Raw genomic sequence first — 14,325 nt, 5'->3', positions numbered from 1 at the left:
AGATGGAAAACAAGGTGCTGTTCTGCTGCCCTGAGGGTGGCCTCATCTTGGCACAAGAGGAGGCCATGTATTGACACGTTGGAATGGGAATGAGAAGGGGAATTGAAATGTTTGGCCACCGGGAAGTCCCACTTGTGGCGGATGATGTAAAAGTGCTCGACAAAGGGGTCCTCCAAGTTACTCCAGGTTTCATCAGTTTAGGGGAGGCCACATCGGGAGCACCAAACACAATAGCTGACCCAAGCAGATTCGCAGGTGAAGTGTTGCCTCTCCTGGACGGACTTCTTGGGGCCCTGTATGGAGGTGAGGAAGGACGATTTGACTGATAACCCCTTTCATGCCCTTTTCAACAGGTTTGCCAGGCGGCTGCAAAAGGCAGTGAGAAGGTTGGTCCCTAACTGTGAAGTTCGTTTCCTACCCTCTGAAGATGGCAGTGGAAAGGGTGCTGCTATGGTAACAGCAGTCGCCTACAGACTTGCGAAGCAACAGAAAGTGAGGGAGGAGATTTTGTCAGCCTTTAACTTGAGCGATGATCAGCTGCTAGAGGTGAAGAGACGGTTGATGTTCGAAATGGAACGTGGCTTGAAGAAAGAGACTCACTCCACTGCTACTGTAAAAATGTTGGCAACTTATGTGCGGGCTACGCCAGATGGAACAGGTACAGCGTTTGAAAAGGCTGAATTTTATAGTGGTGTGTATATTGTCCTCAGGCTTTGACCAAGGTCCAATCTATGCTAGATGGTAGGATATAATTCCTATCTTTCCATTGACTGTAAGTGTCACTCTAATTGTTCATCGAGTGCAGACGGGAGCTGCTGTCCAATTTCCAGTGTTGCACTTACAGAGTCCCAATCACGTTTATTATCACTGGCCTATGCCGTAAAACTGGTTGTTTACCAGCAGCAGTATAAATGCAATAAATTTATTAAAAAATAAGTTAGAGTAACAAATATACTGCCACTTTATTAAAGTTCAAAGTTTAAAATTTCAAAGTAAATTTTGTTATCAAAGTACCTAAATGTCACCATATACAACAATAAGATTCATTTTTTTGTGGAGATACTCAATAAATCTACAAAATAATAACCATAACAGAATCAAGGAAGACTGTCCAACTAGGGCTTTGAACCAGAGTGCAGAAAACAACAAACTGTGCAAATGCAAAAAATGGAAATAATAGTAATAAAAAAAATAAATAAGCATTAAATATGAAAAAAAACATGAGATGAAAAGTCCTTGAAAGTGAGTCCATTGGTTGTGGGAACATTTCAGTGATGGGGCAAGTGAAGTTGAGTGAAGTTATCCCCTTAGGTTCAAGAGCCTGATGGTTAGGGGGGTAGTAACCTCCTGTATATGACCGTGGTCCTCAGCTGCTGTAGCTCATCCACTTTAAGGTTCAACATGTGTGTTCAGAGATGCTCTTCTGCACACCACTGTTGCAACTTGTGGTTATTTGAGTTACTATCACCTTCCTGTCAGCTTGAACCAGTCTGGCCATTCTCCTCTGTCCTCTCTCATTAACAAGGCATTATTTCCCACAGAACTGCCACTCACTGGATTTTTTTTTTTTGTTTTTATTTCAACCTTCTCTGTAAATTCTGCAGTCTGCTGTACGTGAAAATCCCAGGAGATCAGCAGTTTCTGAGATGCTGAAACCACCCTGTCTGGCACCAACAATCATTCCATGATCAAAGTCACTTAGGTCACATTTCTTCCCCATTCTGATGTTTGGTCTGAACAACAACGGAACCTCTTGACCATGTCTGCTTGCTTTTATGCATTGAGTGGCTGCCATGTGATTGGCTGATTAGATATTTGCATAAACGCACAGGTGTACAGGTGCACTTGATTAAGTGACCACTGAGTGTGCAAACTGAGAGCAAAATAGTGAAGTGGTATTCATGGATCATTCAGAAATTTGATGGCAGAAGGGAAGAAAGTTCCCTAAATTATTACGTGTGTGTTTTCAGCCTCCGGTACTTCCCCCCGATGGTAGTAAACATCGCAGGGCAGTGGGCAGAATTGGCTTGACCCTCACCTCTGGTCCCAGCACCCTGCCCTTTCAACCCAACTGGCCTGACATTTAAATCATCAATCATCGGTTCATTCCTCGCTCTAAGACCTGGGCCATCTCTGCAACCATCTTATCACACACCCTTCTAATTTTAAAACACCCCTACAGGTCTTCACCAGGTTACGATAGGGTTCCAACCCTGTAAACTAGTCATAGCCCAGACAGTTTGCAAGTCAGAAATTTGACCACCTGGCAATATATTTAAGCAAATCATGAAGCAACCAAAGACAACATGAAGTTAAACCAGGATGTTTAGTTCAACCATTCAGGTATTGCCTCGACCCAAGTTCCCAGGAGGCAGAAGAAGGCTCCTGCCCCAAATTGCCAGCAAATCCATTCTGCTGTTCTCCATATACATATGGGCTGTACTTAAGTTGTGTGTTTGTAATCTGGGAAGAACTTCTTTTGGGTTACTCAATCATCCTCTCTTGTCAGGAAATATAACCCTAAATTATGAACTGGAAACAGTACTCAAGCAGTGATTTTCTGTGATTGAGCTAAAATATTTTATTTAATCTTATTCAGAAATACAGAATGGGAACAGGCCTTTCCGTCTCAGCAAACCCAAGCTGCCCAATTATATGATTAACCTATCACCATATACAACCCTGAGATTAATTTCCTTGCGGGCATACTCAATAAATTCATAATAGAATAATAACAGTAATAGAATTAGTGAAAGACCATTTTGTCTTTTGTTCAAAAGACAACAAACTGTGCAAATACAAACAGAAAAAAAATACTAGTAAATTAATATGCACTAAATATCAAGAACATGAGATGAAGAGTCCTTTGATGTGAATCCATAAGTTGTGGGAACAGTTTAGTGATGGGGCAAGTGAAGTTATCCCCTTTTGGTTCAAGAGCCTGATGGTTGAGGGGTAATAATTGTTCCTGAACTTGGTAATGTGAGTCCTGAGGCTCCTGTAGCTTCTTCTTGATGGCAGCAGTGTGAAGAGAGCACGGCCTGGGTGGTGGGGGTCCCCAATGATGGATGATGCTTTCCTGCAACAGCGTTTTCTGTAGATGTTCTCAATGGTGGGGAGGGCTTTACCCATGATGGAACGGGTTGTATCCACTGTGGAATCTGGGTGGAAATCCATGTGGTCACAGGGAGAATGTACAAGCTCCTTACAGACAGTGGCGGGAATTGTACCCAGGTGCTGCAATAGTGTTACTCTTAACGGTTACACTACCATGCCATAGCTCCAAGTAATCAGTCCATCAGAGTGTTCTCCATTTCATTTGTGGTAAGGCAGTACAACAGGACTCCTGTGCTGTTCTTTACTGATGTCTGCTATGGGGATGTTTAGGAATACTGAACAGAAGAACTTCTGATTCTTGATCCAGATTGTATTTAAAAAAAAGGTATACCTTTTTTTCAGAGAATGGTGACTTCTTGGCACTGGATCTTGGTGGTACAAATTTCCGCGTGCTGCTCGTGAAGGTTCGTAGTGGGAAACGTCGAAATGTGGAAATGCACAACAAGATCTACACCATCCCTCTGGATGCTATGGAAGGAACGGGCGAAGAGGTGAGCAAAACACAAGACCTCGTTGTCGCTAACAAGTACGCCAGCGTTATGGGAGATCGAGTCAACTGGGACCACGCATCTACAGTTTTAAGATAATGAGAGGTGATCTAATCAAGACATAAAGAATTCTTAAAGGACTTGACAGGTCAGACACAGGAAGGATGATTCCACAGGATGAGGAGTTTAGGATGAGGGGAACAGTCTTAGAATAAGAGACAGTCCATTTAGGATTGAAATGGGGAGAAGTTCCTTTATTCAGAAGTTCAAAGTGAATTTTAATATCAAAGTACATATATGTCACCATATACAACCCTAAGATTCATTTTCCTGTGGGCATACTCAATAAATCTTTAGAATAGTATCTATAACAGGATCAATGAAAGATCAACTGGTGTGCAGTAGACAACAAGTTGTGCAAATGCAAATATAAATAAATAGCAATAAATAATGCCAACATGAGATAACAACATAAGGAGTCTTTAAAGTGAGATAATTGGTTGGGGGGAACGTCTCAATAGTTGGGCAGTTGAGTATAGTTTATTCAAGAGACTGATGTTTGTGGGGTAGTAACTCTTCTTGAACCTGGTGGTCAAGTCCTGAGGCTCTTGTCCGTTCTACCTGATGGCCTGGGTGGTGAGGATCTCTGATGATGGATGCTGCTTTCTGACAACAGTGTTTCATGTAGATGAATGATGAAACTCTGGAATTCTCTATGCTTGAGGGCACGAAGGCTCAGTTGTCTTTGTTCAAAACAAAGATTGATAGATTTCTGGACCTTAAGGGGATCAAGGGCTATAGCATACTTATTACAACACAGAAGGAGGCCTTTCAGCCCATCAAATCCACGCCAGCTTCCAGTAGAGGAATCCCATTGGCCCCATTCCACCCAGGGACAGCACTGGAAAATGGCACTGAGGTAGAAGGTTTGCCATGATCTTAGTGAGTGAAAGCCTACATCCTGCTCCTGTTTCCCATGTTGTTACAAGGTAGATCCTTGAACTTCAGTTTGTCCGTAGCATCTCCTTCTCTCCACTAGCCTGCAGGTCACCCTTGGGCAAGGTGTAGCACCATATTAGCCCCCCGATCAGGGTCACATGAAGCCACGCGAGCAGGTTGTGAATGGTTGTATGAGGAGCTGGTGCATATCACAAGTCCTGGTTATGCGACCACTGACGCCAGACAGACAATCTCTGAAGAGTATTGATAATGACTGGGGGTCACCTGTCTTGTAAGGACACTGCCCAGAAGAAGGGAATGGTAACACACACAAAATGCTATAGGAGCTCAGCAGGCCAGGCAGCATCTATGGAAAAAGTACAGTCGATGTTTCGGGCCAAGACCCTTCGGCAGGACTCAGGCCAGCTGAGTTTGTCCGGAATTTTGTGTGTGATGCTTGTATTTCCAGCATCTGCAGGTTTTCTCTTGTTTGAGAATGGAATGGCAAACCAGTTCTGTAGAAAAGTTTCCCGAGGACAATCATGATTATGTATAGAGAAAAGAATAAGCAGATTAAAGACATAATGATGATGATGAGTGCCCTATGATTCTCTGATATAGGTTGAGATGGTTTATTGGAGTATTGACCGTAAGTGCATTCAATTCCTAATACTTCTTCGCCATTGTTTGTTCAATAGCTCTTTGATCACATCGTTCACTGTATTGGTGATTTCCTGGAGTACATGGGGATGAAAGGCTGTATGCTTCCACTTGGCTTCACCTTCTCTTTTCCGTGTGAACAAAGGAACTTGGATCAGGTCAGTACTGCGGGCAGTGCACCCAGGGGTGATCTGTACAGCCAGATCCTCTCAGAAGAAACGAACCAGAATCCGAATCAGGTTTAATATCACTGACATACATACATTGTGAAATTTGTTGTTTTGTGGCAGCATTACAGTGCAATACATTTAAAAAAGCTATTAATTTCAATAAGCAATATATATATGAAAAATTAGGTCCTAACAGGCAAATCAGTCACTACCTTTTGGGTCTTAACCGGTAGTAAATCAAGGCACCTGGACTTGCTGCGTTGTCTAGAAGACATTTCGCCTCTTATCCGAGAGGCTTCTTCAGTTCTTATCCATGGTGGGTAGTTTTCTGGCTTAAAAACTCTGTGAGTTGTTTAAAGGGAGAGAAATCACAAGAGGGTTGTTAAGAATCATTGAGGTAATGAGAGGGTCATTAGTCTTATCTTTACATGAATGGAGGTGTGAACAGCTGTGGAGACGCCGGGGTAGAGATGCACTGTAAGTAGCTGATAGGTGGTGCCGTACCCCACCCCCTGTTCAAGTTAGGTTTTCCAGTTTGACAAAAATGGCCTCCTTAACTTCTCCTTCAAACCACCTGTCCTTCCTGTCCAAAATGTCCACCTTGTTATCATCAAAGGAGTGTCCCGTGTCCTTTAGGTGTAGATATAGAGCCAAGTCTCGACCCGCGGTGTTAGCCCTCCTGTGTTGGGCCATCCGTTAGTGAAGTGACACACATCAAAGTTGCTGGTGAACGCAGCAGGTCAGGCAGCATCTCTAGGAAGAGGTACAGTCGACGTTTCAGGCCAGGACTGTCGACTGTACCTCTTCCTAGAGATGCTGCCTGGCCTGCTGCGTTCACCAGCAACTTTGATGTGTGTTGCTTGAATTTCCAGCATCTGCAGAATTCCTCGTGTTTGCGTTAGTGAAGTGGTTGTTTTGTCTCGCCAATTTGCAGATCTGTGCAGTTCCTTGGATCAGAACTGAAGAAGCCTCTCAGATGAGTGGCAAAACGTCTTCTAGACAACACAGCAAGTCCAGTGGCCTTGATTTACTACTGCTTGATATACAATGACCTGGATGACTGAGAACCTTCATAGACATACCTTTTGGGTCATGTCAACCTCAAAGGAAAAGGGCAGCACAGGGTCATATGCTCTCTTAGCTTTACCCATGCATTACATTTTGGTTTAAATCCAAACTAATAAATTGCAATGTCCTATATTTTGCCATCTAGTTAAAAATGCACTGCAATTAAAATTACCCAGACTTCAGCAATTGGTTATGTTGGAACCACTGTTTTTTTAAAGTATATTTTTTATAAGATTTGTACTTTTTAACAAACTCATGTATTTTTCACATTCACTGGCAGAAAGCGGTATAGCAGCTAAACTAATGGTTTATCATTTTTCTCATTTTTCATTGGCTAAGTATTAGCACATTACCCATGTGATGTAATTGTTTTAATTATGAAGCCTATTAATTAATTTCTTCCTATCTTAGGAATTTCTTCTATAAAAGTGATAGATTTTCCAGAAGCTCCATCCTTATTCCTCTGACTTACACCCCTCAGCATTAATTCTCCTCTTAGCTTCGTTTCTCAGCTCTTCATTTAGTTTACTTAGTATTTGTATGTTTGTTTGTACTCTGAAGTAAACTGAAATCTTAGAATTAAGATTATTCACCATTCTTGACTCTAGGAAGAACCCTAAGGACCAGAACTTAAACAAAAGAGCCCACAGTTACAGGTACCTCACTCAAGATGGAGAATTCTATGGTTAATTCTGACTTGGGAGGAAGCTGAAATAGGTTTTCAATGAGATTCTGAGTTTTTGCATGAGGCAGACAAGAGTTTTACTCAATTTCTGATCTAAAGTTGATTTGGTAGTGGTAGACCAGGAAATGTTTGAATTCTCAAGTATAGCCAGTCTTCTTCCAAACAAAAAGAGTCCCTGCTAAGACATCCTGAACCGTGACCAGAGGCTGCATAACCTTTGGACTGATGGTTCAATTCAGAATATGCAGGTAGTAAGTTTGAGCGTGAGGAGGTGGGAGATCACAGAACACATGGATTCACCCATGTGTAACAAAAGCTGGAACGTCTGAAGCAACATCTCCACTTGGTGCATGAGAACAAATAGCTGGTCATGCGCTAATGGTGATGCGTTTACATCCTGCAGGGAATTCTTTTAAAATGGACCAAGGGATTCAAAGCTACTGGTTGTGAAGGTGAAGATATCGTTGATCTCCTTCGAGAAGCCATCAGGAGAAGAGAGGTAAGAAAATATTAGGTTGAGCCCAGCCTGTCTGCAATTGCCTTGCAGTCTGAAGAGCTGAGAGTTATCATATAGATCGCAGTACCCAGGAGTAGGAGAGGAGACCTCACTGATCCTCCTTGTCTATCTTCCTGTCTTGGCTCCAGATCAGTCTGCCAAGTTCAAGTTTAATTGTCAAGCAACCATACATGAATAGCCATGAACACAGCCAAACGAAATAGCTGGGACCAAGATACAAATCACAGTACCAACAGTCACACACGGCACAAGGCACATATAGCACAAATAAGATAGCAGACACATAATAAGATATCAGTAAAATACAGTCACACACACAAAAAAAGTAGTCAAAAGACCTTGAGTCCATGAATTTTGCAGCAGCCTGCAATGAAGCTTGTCTTCTGCCAAGCAGACACTGGGGGCAGCACCAACTCCAGCCTGGATGTGGTGCCACACCGTCTCCGGTAGAGCGCAGCAACTTCAACGCCTCCCTCCTGGGCGGCTGTAAACAGTCAACACTGCGGCTTGAGGCCTCGCACCTTACCCAATGTTCACCCCTGCTGTCCACTAATAAACCAGTGAATCGGACTTGCAGCATTCCACATTATCGATGACCAATAGGGTATTACAATCACAAGAAAAGCGACTTAGATGATCACTACTGCACACTGCTTTTGCACACCGACTCCTTCAACACCTCTCTGACACAGGCAGCAACACGAGCAGCTCTTACAGTTTTTCCAGCAATAAGCAACTCACTGATGGGGCAGGCCTGCAGTATTTTAGGTCCTTAATGTCCAGCACTGTCTTGGGATTGTAACATCATAAGAGTGGAACCCGGTGTTGTCTTCAGCTGCTGTAGCCCATCCACTTCAAGGTTCAACATGCTGTGAATTCAGAGATGCTCTTCTGCACACCACTGTTGTAACGCGTGGTTTTCTGAGTTACTGTCACCTTCCTGTCAGCTTGAACCAGTTTGGCCATTCTCCTCTAACCTCTCTGATTAACAAGGTGTTTTTGCCCACAGAACTGCCGCTCACTCGATGTGTTTTTGTTTTTTTTGCACCATTCTCTGGAAATTCTGGAGGTTGGTGTGTGTGAAAATCCCAGGAGATTGGCAGTTTCTGAGATACTCCAACCACTCCGTTGTACGTTTATATCGCCATGTCGTGACTGCCTTCCTTTTGCACTTTGACCTGTGACCTTTCTTATACCTGTATTCTGATGGCTGTAAGTTGCAGCGTAAACATTTTTATTTCATATCTAATTCAGGAGTTTGACTTGGATGTTGTGGCAATTGTTAATGACACGGTCGGAACAATGATGTCCTGTGGCTATGATGATCCCCAGTGCGAAGTTGGTCTCATTGTAGGTGAGTACTTGACTGGAGGTAAACTCCTTACAGACTTTGACGGGAACTGAACCCGGGTCGCTGGCACTGTGATAGTGTTACGCTAACCGCTATGCTGTCATGCCACCCCAGTGGTTCTCCTGAGAGGTCACCTGATAGAGGTGTATGAGATATTGAGAGGCATAGATCATGTGGATAGTCAGAGGCTTCTTCCCAGAGCTGAAATGGCTAACACGAGAGGGCACAGTTTTAAGGTGCTTGGAAGCAGGTACAGATGAGAAGTCAGGGGTAAGTTTTTTACACAGAGAGTGTGAGTGCGTGGAATGGGCTGCCGGCGACGGAGGTGGAGGCAGATACGATAGGGTCTTTTAAGAGATTCCTGGATAAGTACACGGAGCTTAGAAAAATAGAGGGCTATGGGTAACTCTAGGTAACTTCTAAAGTAAGTACATGTTCGGCACAGCATTGTGGGCTGAAAGGCCTGTATTGTGCTCTAGGTTTTCTATGTTTCTATCAGCACCCTTTTGTGTTTCAAATCTGTCTGCGAGATAAGTTCTGTTGTACTAGTTAATAGTGTTATACCTGTGCCACTCCTACATGGGAGGCGTACACATACTGTCCAACCAGCGTTGCCAATGAAGTTCAGTTGAATATCCTTCAAGGCTTGTGACCAAATATCCCTCAGCATCAAACACAACAAGTTCCACTGGGCCACCATTCCAGAAAATCAAGGAATAAGCTACGATTGCACTTGGGCAAGTGGGCAATTTAAGCCAAAGGAAACAAATAAGCTGAGCATAAACATTTTCAACAACATGTATGTCTGTACTGTATTTTGTGTTGCACGTTTATTATGGGTAATCTGTCACGTGGGCTGGGGTGGTAGAAGCGAATGAGAATAGTTATGTATTCACTCTTCATTGTTAGTTCAATTTAGTCTAGGGTGAGCCATAGGTTGACTTGTTTTGTTGACCACTACTACTAGATTGCTTTAATATATCATTATTAGTCCTCTTATTTTGTTATATTGCTAGTTTTAGTTTTACTAGTTTTGTATCGCTGCAAGATTGTTTGTCTTTGCTGGTTTCTTAATAAAGGATCGAACGTACTCTTTTGAACTTTGGAACATCATTATTTGAAGCACATCATACAGAGTCACCCCCGGGCTTAGTCTATGAGCAGTTTTGGTTTGTTTTCAGCTACAGTGGCTGTGAAACTACCAGGTTGTTGTAAAATAAACTTTGGGGAGGGAAATCTGTCATCTGTTGACTTTTGCCTTTTGGCCACCTGTGGTCTTGGTTATTCTAATGTCAGCTTCCCTAATTCTTCCATCTCTGCACTTTAGTCCAGGGGTTCCCAACCTTTTCATTCCATGGACCCCCACCATTAATCAACAGGTCCATGGATCCCAGGTTGGGAACCCCTGCTTCATACCACTCTGAAGCCCATCCTTTGTATCTCAACTTGGTTCACATAATGTGTCTTTTCATCTCTGCAGGAACAGGGTGCAATGCCTGTTACATAGAGGAAATGAGGAACGTGGAGATGGTTGAAGGAGATGAAGGACGGATGTGCATTAATACGGAGTGGGGAGCATTTGGTGACAATGGTTGCCTAGACGACATCAGGACTGAATTTGACATGGAAGTGGATAAGCTTTCACTGAATCCTGGGAGGCAGAGGTATTGTATGGTGATTTTCTGGTGGTATAAACTTCTGAAACCAACTATGTTGCTGGCGGGACAATAGTTAAACTGGAGCACTATGACAATAAGGGAAATCAGCTGCTTCAGCATGGTTGGGAGGGGACATGGGTGTAGATGGCGGAGTCAAGATTCCTGGTTACCATTCAGTAAGTTACTGAAAACCATGGAATATGTGGATGTTAAATGGCTAGGTTCTGTTATCCATTGGTACAGCCAGCTTCTCTTAAATAAAGAATGATTACATGGATTTTGATTGTAGCAATATGTGTGTTTCGACCCAAGGGAAAAAATGGCTGGAGTGGCTTAGCACTTTAGTGCAAGGGTGTTTATTCTGTACGTCACAAACCCAGCTTACAAAAATGAGTGAACAAAAAGAATACTGACAATATTTACGGAAAGGTATCTACTGGAGAACACAATTATAGCTACTTACTATGTCCAGTGTGAACTCCAGGCAGCTCGATCTCTCTCTCCCCCAACTGAGAGCGAAGCCCCCCATGTTGTAGGTACTAGGACATACCATCTTTATTTACCCACAAAGCTAACTTGAGACACTACTTGAATTAGAGAATGATGCACCACACAATGAAATTACAATCCTATTACAAAATATACAGTATACAAACTATATATACACACTTATACATCCCCATCGCTAAAGGAATGGAATATTCTGAAGTGTTTGGCCAGAAAGGTAACGTAAAGCCAACCCATTATAAGAATATAGTCAGGGAAAGACAATGAAGTGCACTCACAGCGACAGCAGAACGACAAGGCGATATTTGTGTATGTGTGTAAATGCACATGTGTACAGAGTGCATCTCCCGAGCGCCCTCCGTCACAGTGATGCTGTAAGACCATAAGACACAGGAGCAGAATTAGACCATTCAGCTGATTGAGTCTGCTCTGCCATTCCCGTAATCTTTGACACCCTTATTAATCAAGAACCTATCTACCTCCACTTTAAATATACCCAATGACTTAGCCTTCACAGCCGTCTGTGGCAATGACTTCCACAGATTTCCCACCCTCTGGTTACAGAATGTCCTTCCAATCTGTTTTAAAGGCTTTGGAATGAAGGAAGATGAGAGAAGATTTTAAAATGGCAAGCTGTCAATTGCTTCACAATTACTTGGACCAAAATTCGAGTGTGGTGCTCTGAGGGGCCACAGAAATGAGAAGTATAGTATTGGGTGTTAGGATCAATGATGATGGCTGTCCACTCTAGTTTGATAACACTTTTGTTCATTATTTGTGAATTCACAGATTGGCAGTATAAACAGTACTTATGAATAATGATATTGGCAATTCCAAACTCGACACAATGTTAAGCTTTCCTTCATTACCTTCCTCTCTGTTCCCATTTCTTTGGCTGGGAGTCCTCAACACAGACTGTGGATTCTTTCCCCTGTCTTCAGAATTCACCATCTTCTAGCCTCTTGTACCTAACAGACCTATTTGTTGCCAACTAACAGTGTGACTTCGGCTGATCAATTTTCTTGCTTTTATTCATTGTAACATTTTGCCTGCTTTTCTCTGAACTTGAGGACAATCTCTCACTGAGAACCAATGCCAACATCATTATGCAAACCTGCTGACAATGGTGATGCTTTCTGTTTGGCAAGCTGCCCTCCTGAGGAATAAACAGGGGAATGGAAAGGAGCCATGCATTTAAAAGGCAATTTAGGCAGAATTTTATTCAACAGTTATCCTGAATCAGCATGGATAACCTCACTCACATCAACACTGAACTGATTCCACCACCTATGGACTCACTTTCAAGGATTCTACAATTCACATTCTCAATATGTATTTATCTGTCTATTTATTTTATCTATCTATTTATTTATTAGTGTGGCGCGGTAGAAATATGTCTCTACCAAAGGAGGTGTAAGGTGCTGCTTCCCTCCTCTGGCCTGTAGTCACCCTTGGGCAAAGTGTAGCACCTTCTTAGCCCCCCCCCCAAATCAGGTCATGTGAAGCCATGGGAGCAGGTCGTATAAGCAGCTGGTGCATATCACAAGTCCTTGTTATGTGACCACAGGCAATCTATGAAGAGTATTGATACTAACTGAGGTCACCTGTCTTGTAAAGGCACTGCCCAGAAGAAGGCAATGGCAGACCACTTCTGAGGAAAAATTTGGCAGGAATAGTCACGGTCAAGTCAATGATCGCCCATGTCATATAACACGGCACAAAATGAATGAATGAATTTATTTATTATATTTTTTGTATTTGCACAATTTGTATGATTTGGCACATTGTTTATTAGTCTATGTGTGTAGTTCATTGATTCTGTTGTATTTCTTTGCTCTACTATGAATATTGGCAAGAAAATGAATCTCAGGGTAGTATATGGTGACATACGTACTTTGATAATGAATTTGCTTTGAACTTTTTTGGAGATATTAATATTTATGTGATTTTGCTTGATTCTCCAGTTATGAAAAGATGATCAGTGGGATGTATTTAGGAGAGATTGTCCGTAACATCCTCATCAATTTCACAAAACAAGGTCTGCTGTTTCGAGGGAGGATCTCAGAAAGGCTCAAGACACGAGGCATCTTTGAAACCAAATTCCTGTCTCAGATCGAGAGGTATGTAGCAGGTGAACAATGGTCTCATCACCACAAAGTGCACCATCACCAACCAAGTATCACCTTCACCATTATTTGAACCCACTAGGGGAATGGTAATTGAGTGTTATGTAATGACCTAGATTTGATTAGGGAGCTTAAGGTAAAGGAACCATTAGGGTGAGATGAGATACTGCGGCAGTTGGAGAAACGCAGTGGGTTGGCAGCAACTGTGGCAGGAAATGAATTATCACCATTTTCAGTCAAATTCCTTTGGGACTCCCTGAGAGCCTCAAGCAGATTGCTTGTTCCTTAATTTTTATCACCACTGGTTGAATTCTTAAAATTCAGCCATGAGGATGACAATGGTATGAATATTAATGCTGGCAGATTATGTTTTGAACAGATGAGTTTGAAGCAGAAAGTGATAAGTAGATGAGATGAACATTGCCAGGTTCTACTTATAGTAGTTAGGACCAGGAACGTACGTCAAAATATTTTGCACAAATACAGATATCAACTCTTACTCCCTGTCCCCACTCCTGACCAGCTGAGATTACGTAACTTGATACAAGTTGGGTGTTCTTGAGTATCAGGACTGATGAAGGGTCTCAGCCCGAAGTGTCGACTGGTTACTCTTTTCCACAGCTGCTCCCCGGCCTTCTGAGTTCCTCCAAGCATTTTGAGTGTGTTACATTAATTTATAAAACATCTTCCATCATTTCAAGATGAACTAAAGAAAATACTTTAGAGACACAGAGACACACTTTTGTCCATCCAAGGTTTAATCAACATATGAAGTAACTGCTTTGACTTTCAGATTTATCCCTTGAGATTAGTGCAAGTTTGTGACTCGTTATTGAGATACAGTGCAGAATAGGCCCTTCTAGTCCTCTGAGCCACGCCACCCAGCACTCCCCCCATTTAATCCTTGCCTAATCACAGGACAATTTAAAACGACCAATTAACCTACCAACCGGTTCATCTTTGGACTGTGGGAGGAAACTCACACCATCACAGGGAGAGCATACAAACTCCTTACAGACTGTGGCGGGAAATGAACCCG

At 42.6% G+C, this 14,325-nt stretch overlaps 1 protein-coding gene across 5 annotated transcripts in view; it reads left to right on the top strand.

The window, feature by feature from the left end:
• Nucleotides 1–14,325, top strand: part of LOC140201879 (hexokinase-2-like) — a 104,410-nt gene that overhangs the window by 78,264 nt on the left and 11,821 nt on the right. For all 5 annotated transcript variants that reach the window (XM_072266637.1, XM_072266636.1, XM_072266635.1 and 2 more), the window contains 7 exons: nucleotides 354–658; nucleotides 3,460–3,608; nucleotides 5,243–5,362; nucleotides 7,531–7,626; nucleotides 8,899–8,998; nucleotides 10,476–10,659; nucleotides 13,125–13,280. In XM_072266637.1, coding sequence (XP_072122738.1) covers nucleotides 354–658; nucleotides 3,460–3,608; nucleotides 5,243–5,362; nucleotides 7,531–7,626; nucleotides 8,899–8,998; nucleotides 10,476–10,659; nucleotides 13,125–13,280 — 1,110 coding nt within the window. The remainder of the gene's footprint in view (nucleotides 1–353; nucleotides 659–3,459; nucleotides 3,609–5,242; nucleotides 5,363–7,530; nucleotides 7,627–8,898; nucleotides 8,999–10,475; nucleotides 10,660–13,124; nucleotides 13,281–14,325) is intronic.

This window comes from Mobula birostris, chromosome 8, assembly GCF_030028105.1.
Source record: "Mobula birostris isolate sMobBir1 chromosome 8, sMobBir1.hap1, whole genome shotgun sequence".
NCBI classification, from domain to species: Eukaryota; Metazoa; Chordata; class Chondrichthyes; order Myliobatiformes; family Myliobatidae; genus Mobula; species Mobula birostris.
Note: the sequence above shows the minus strand (reverse complement) of the source record. Positions and strands in the feature narration are given on the sequence as shown.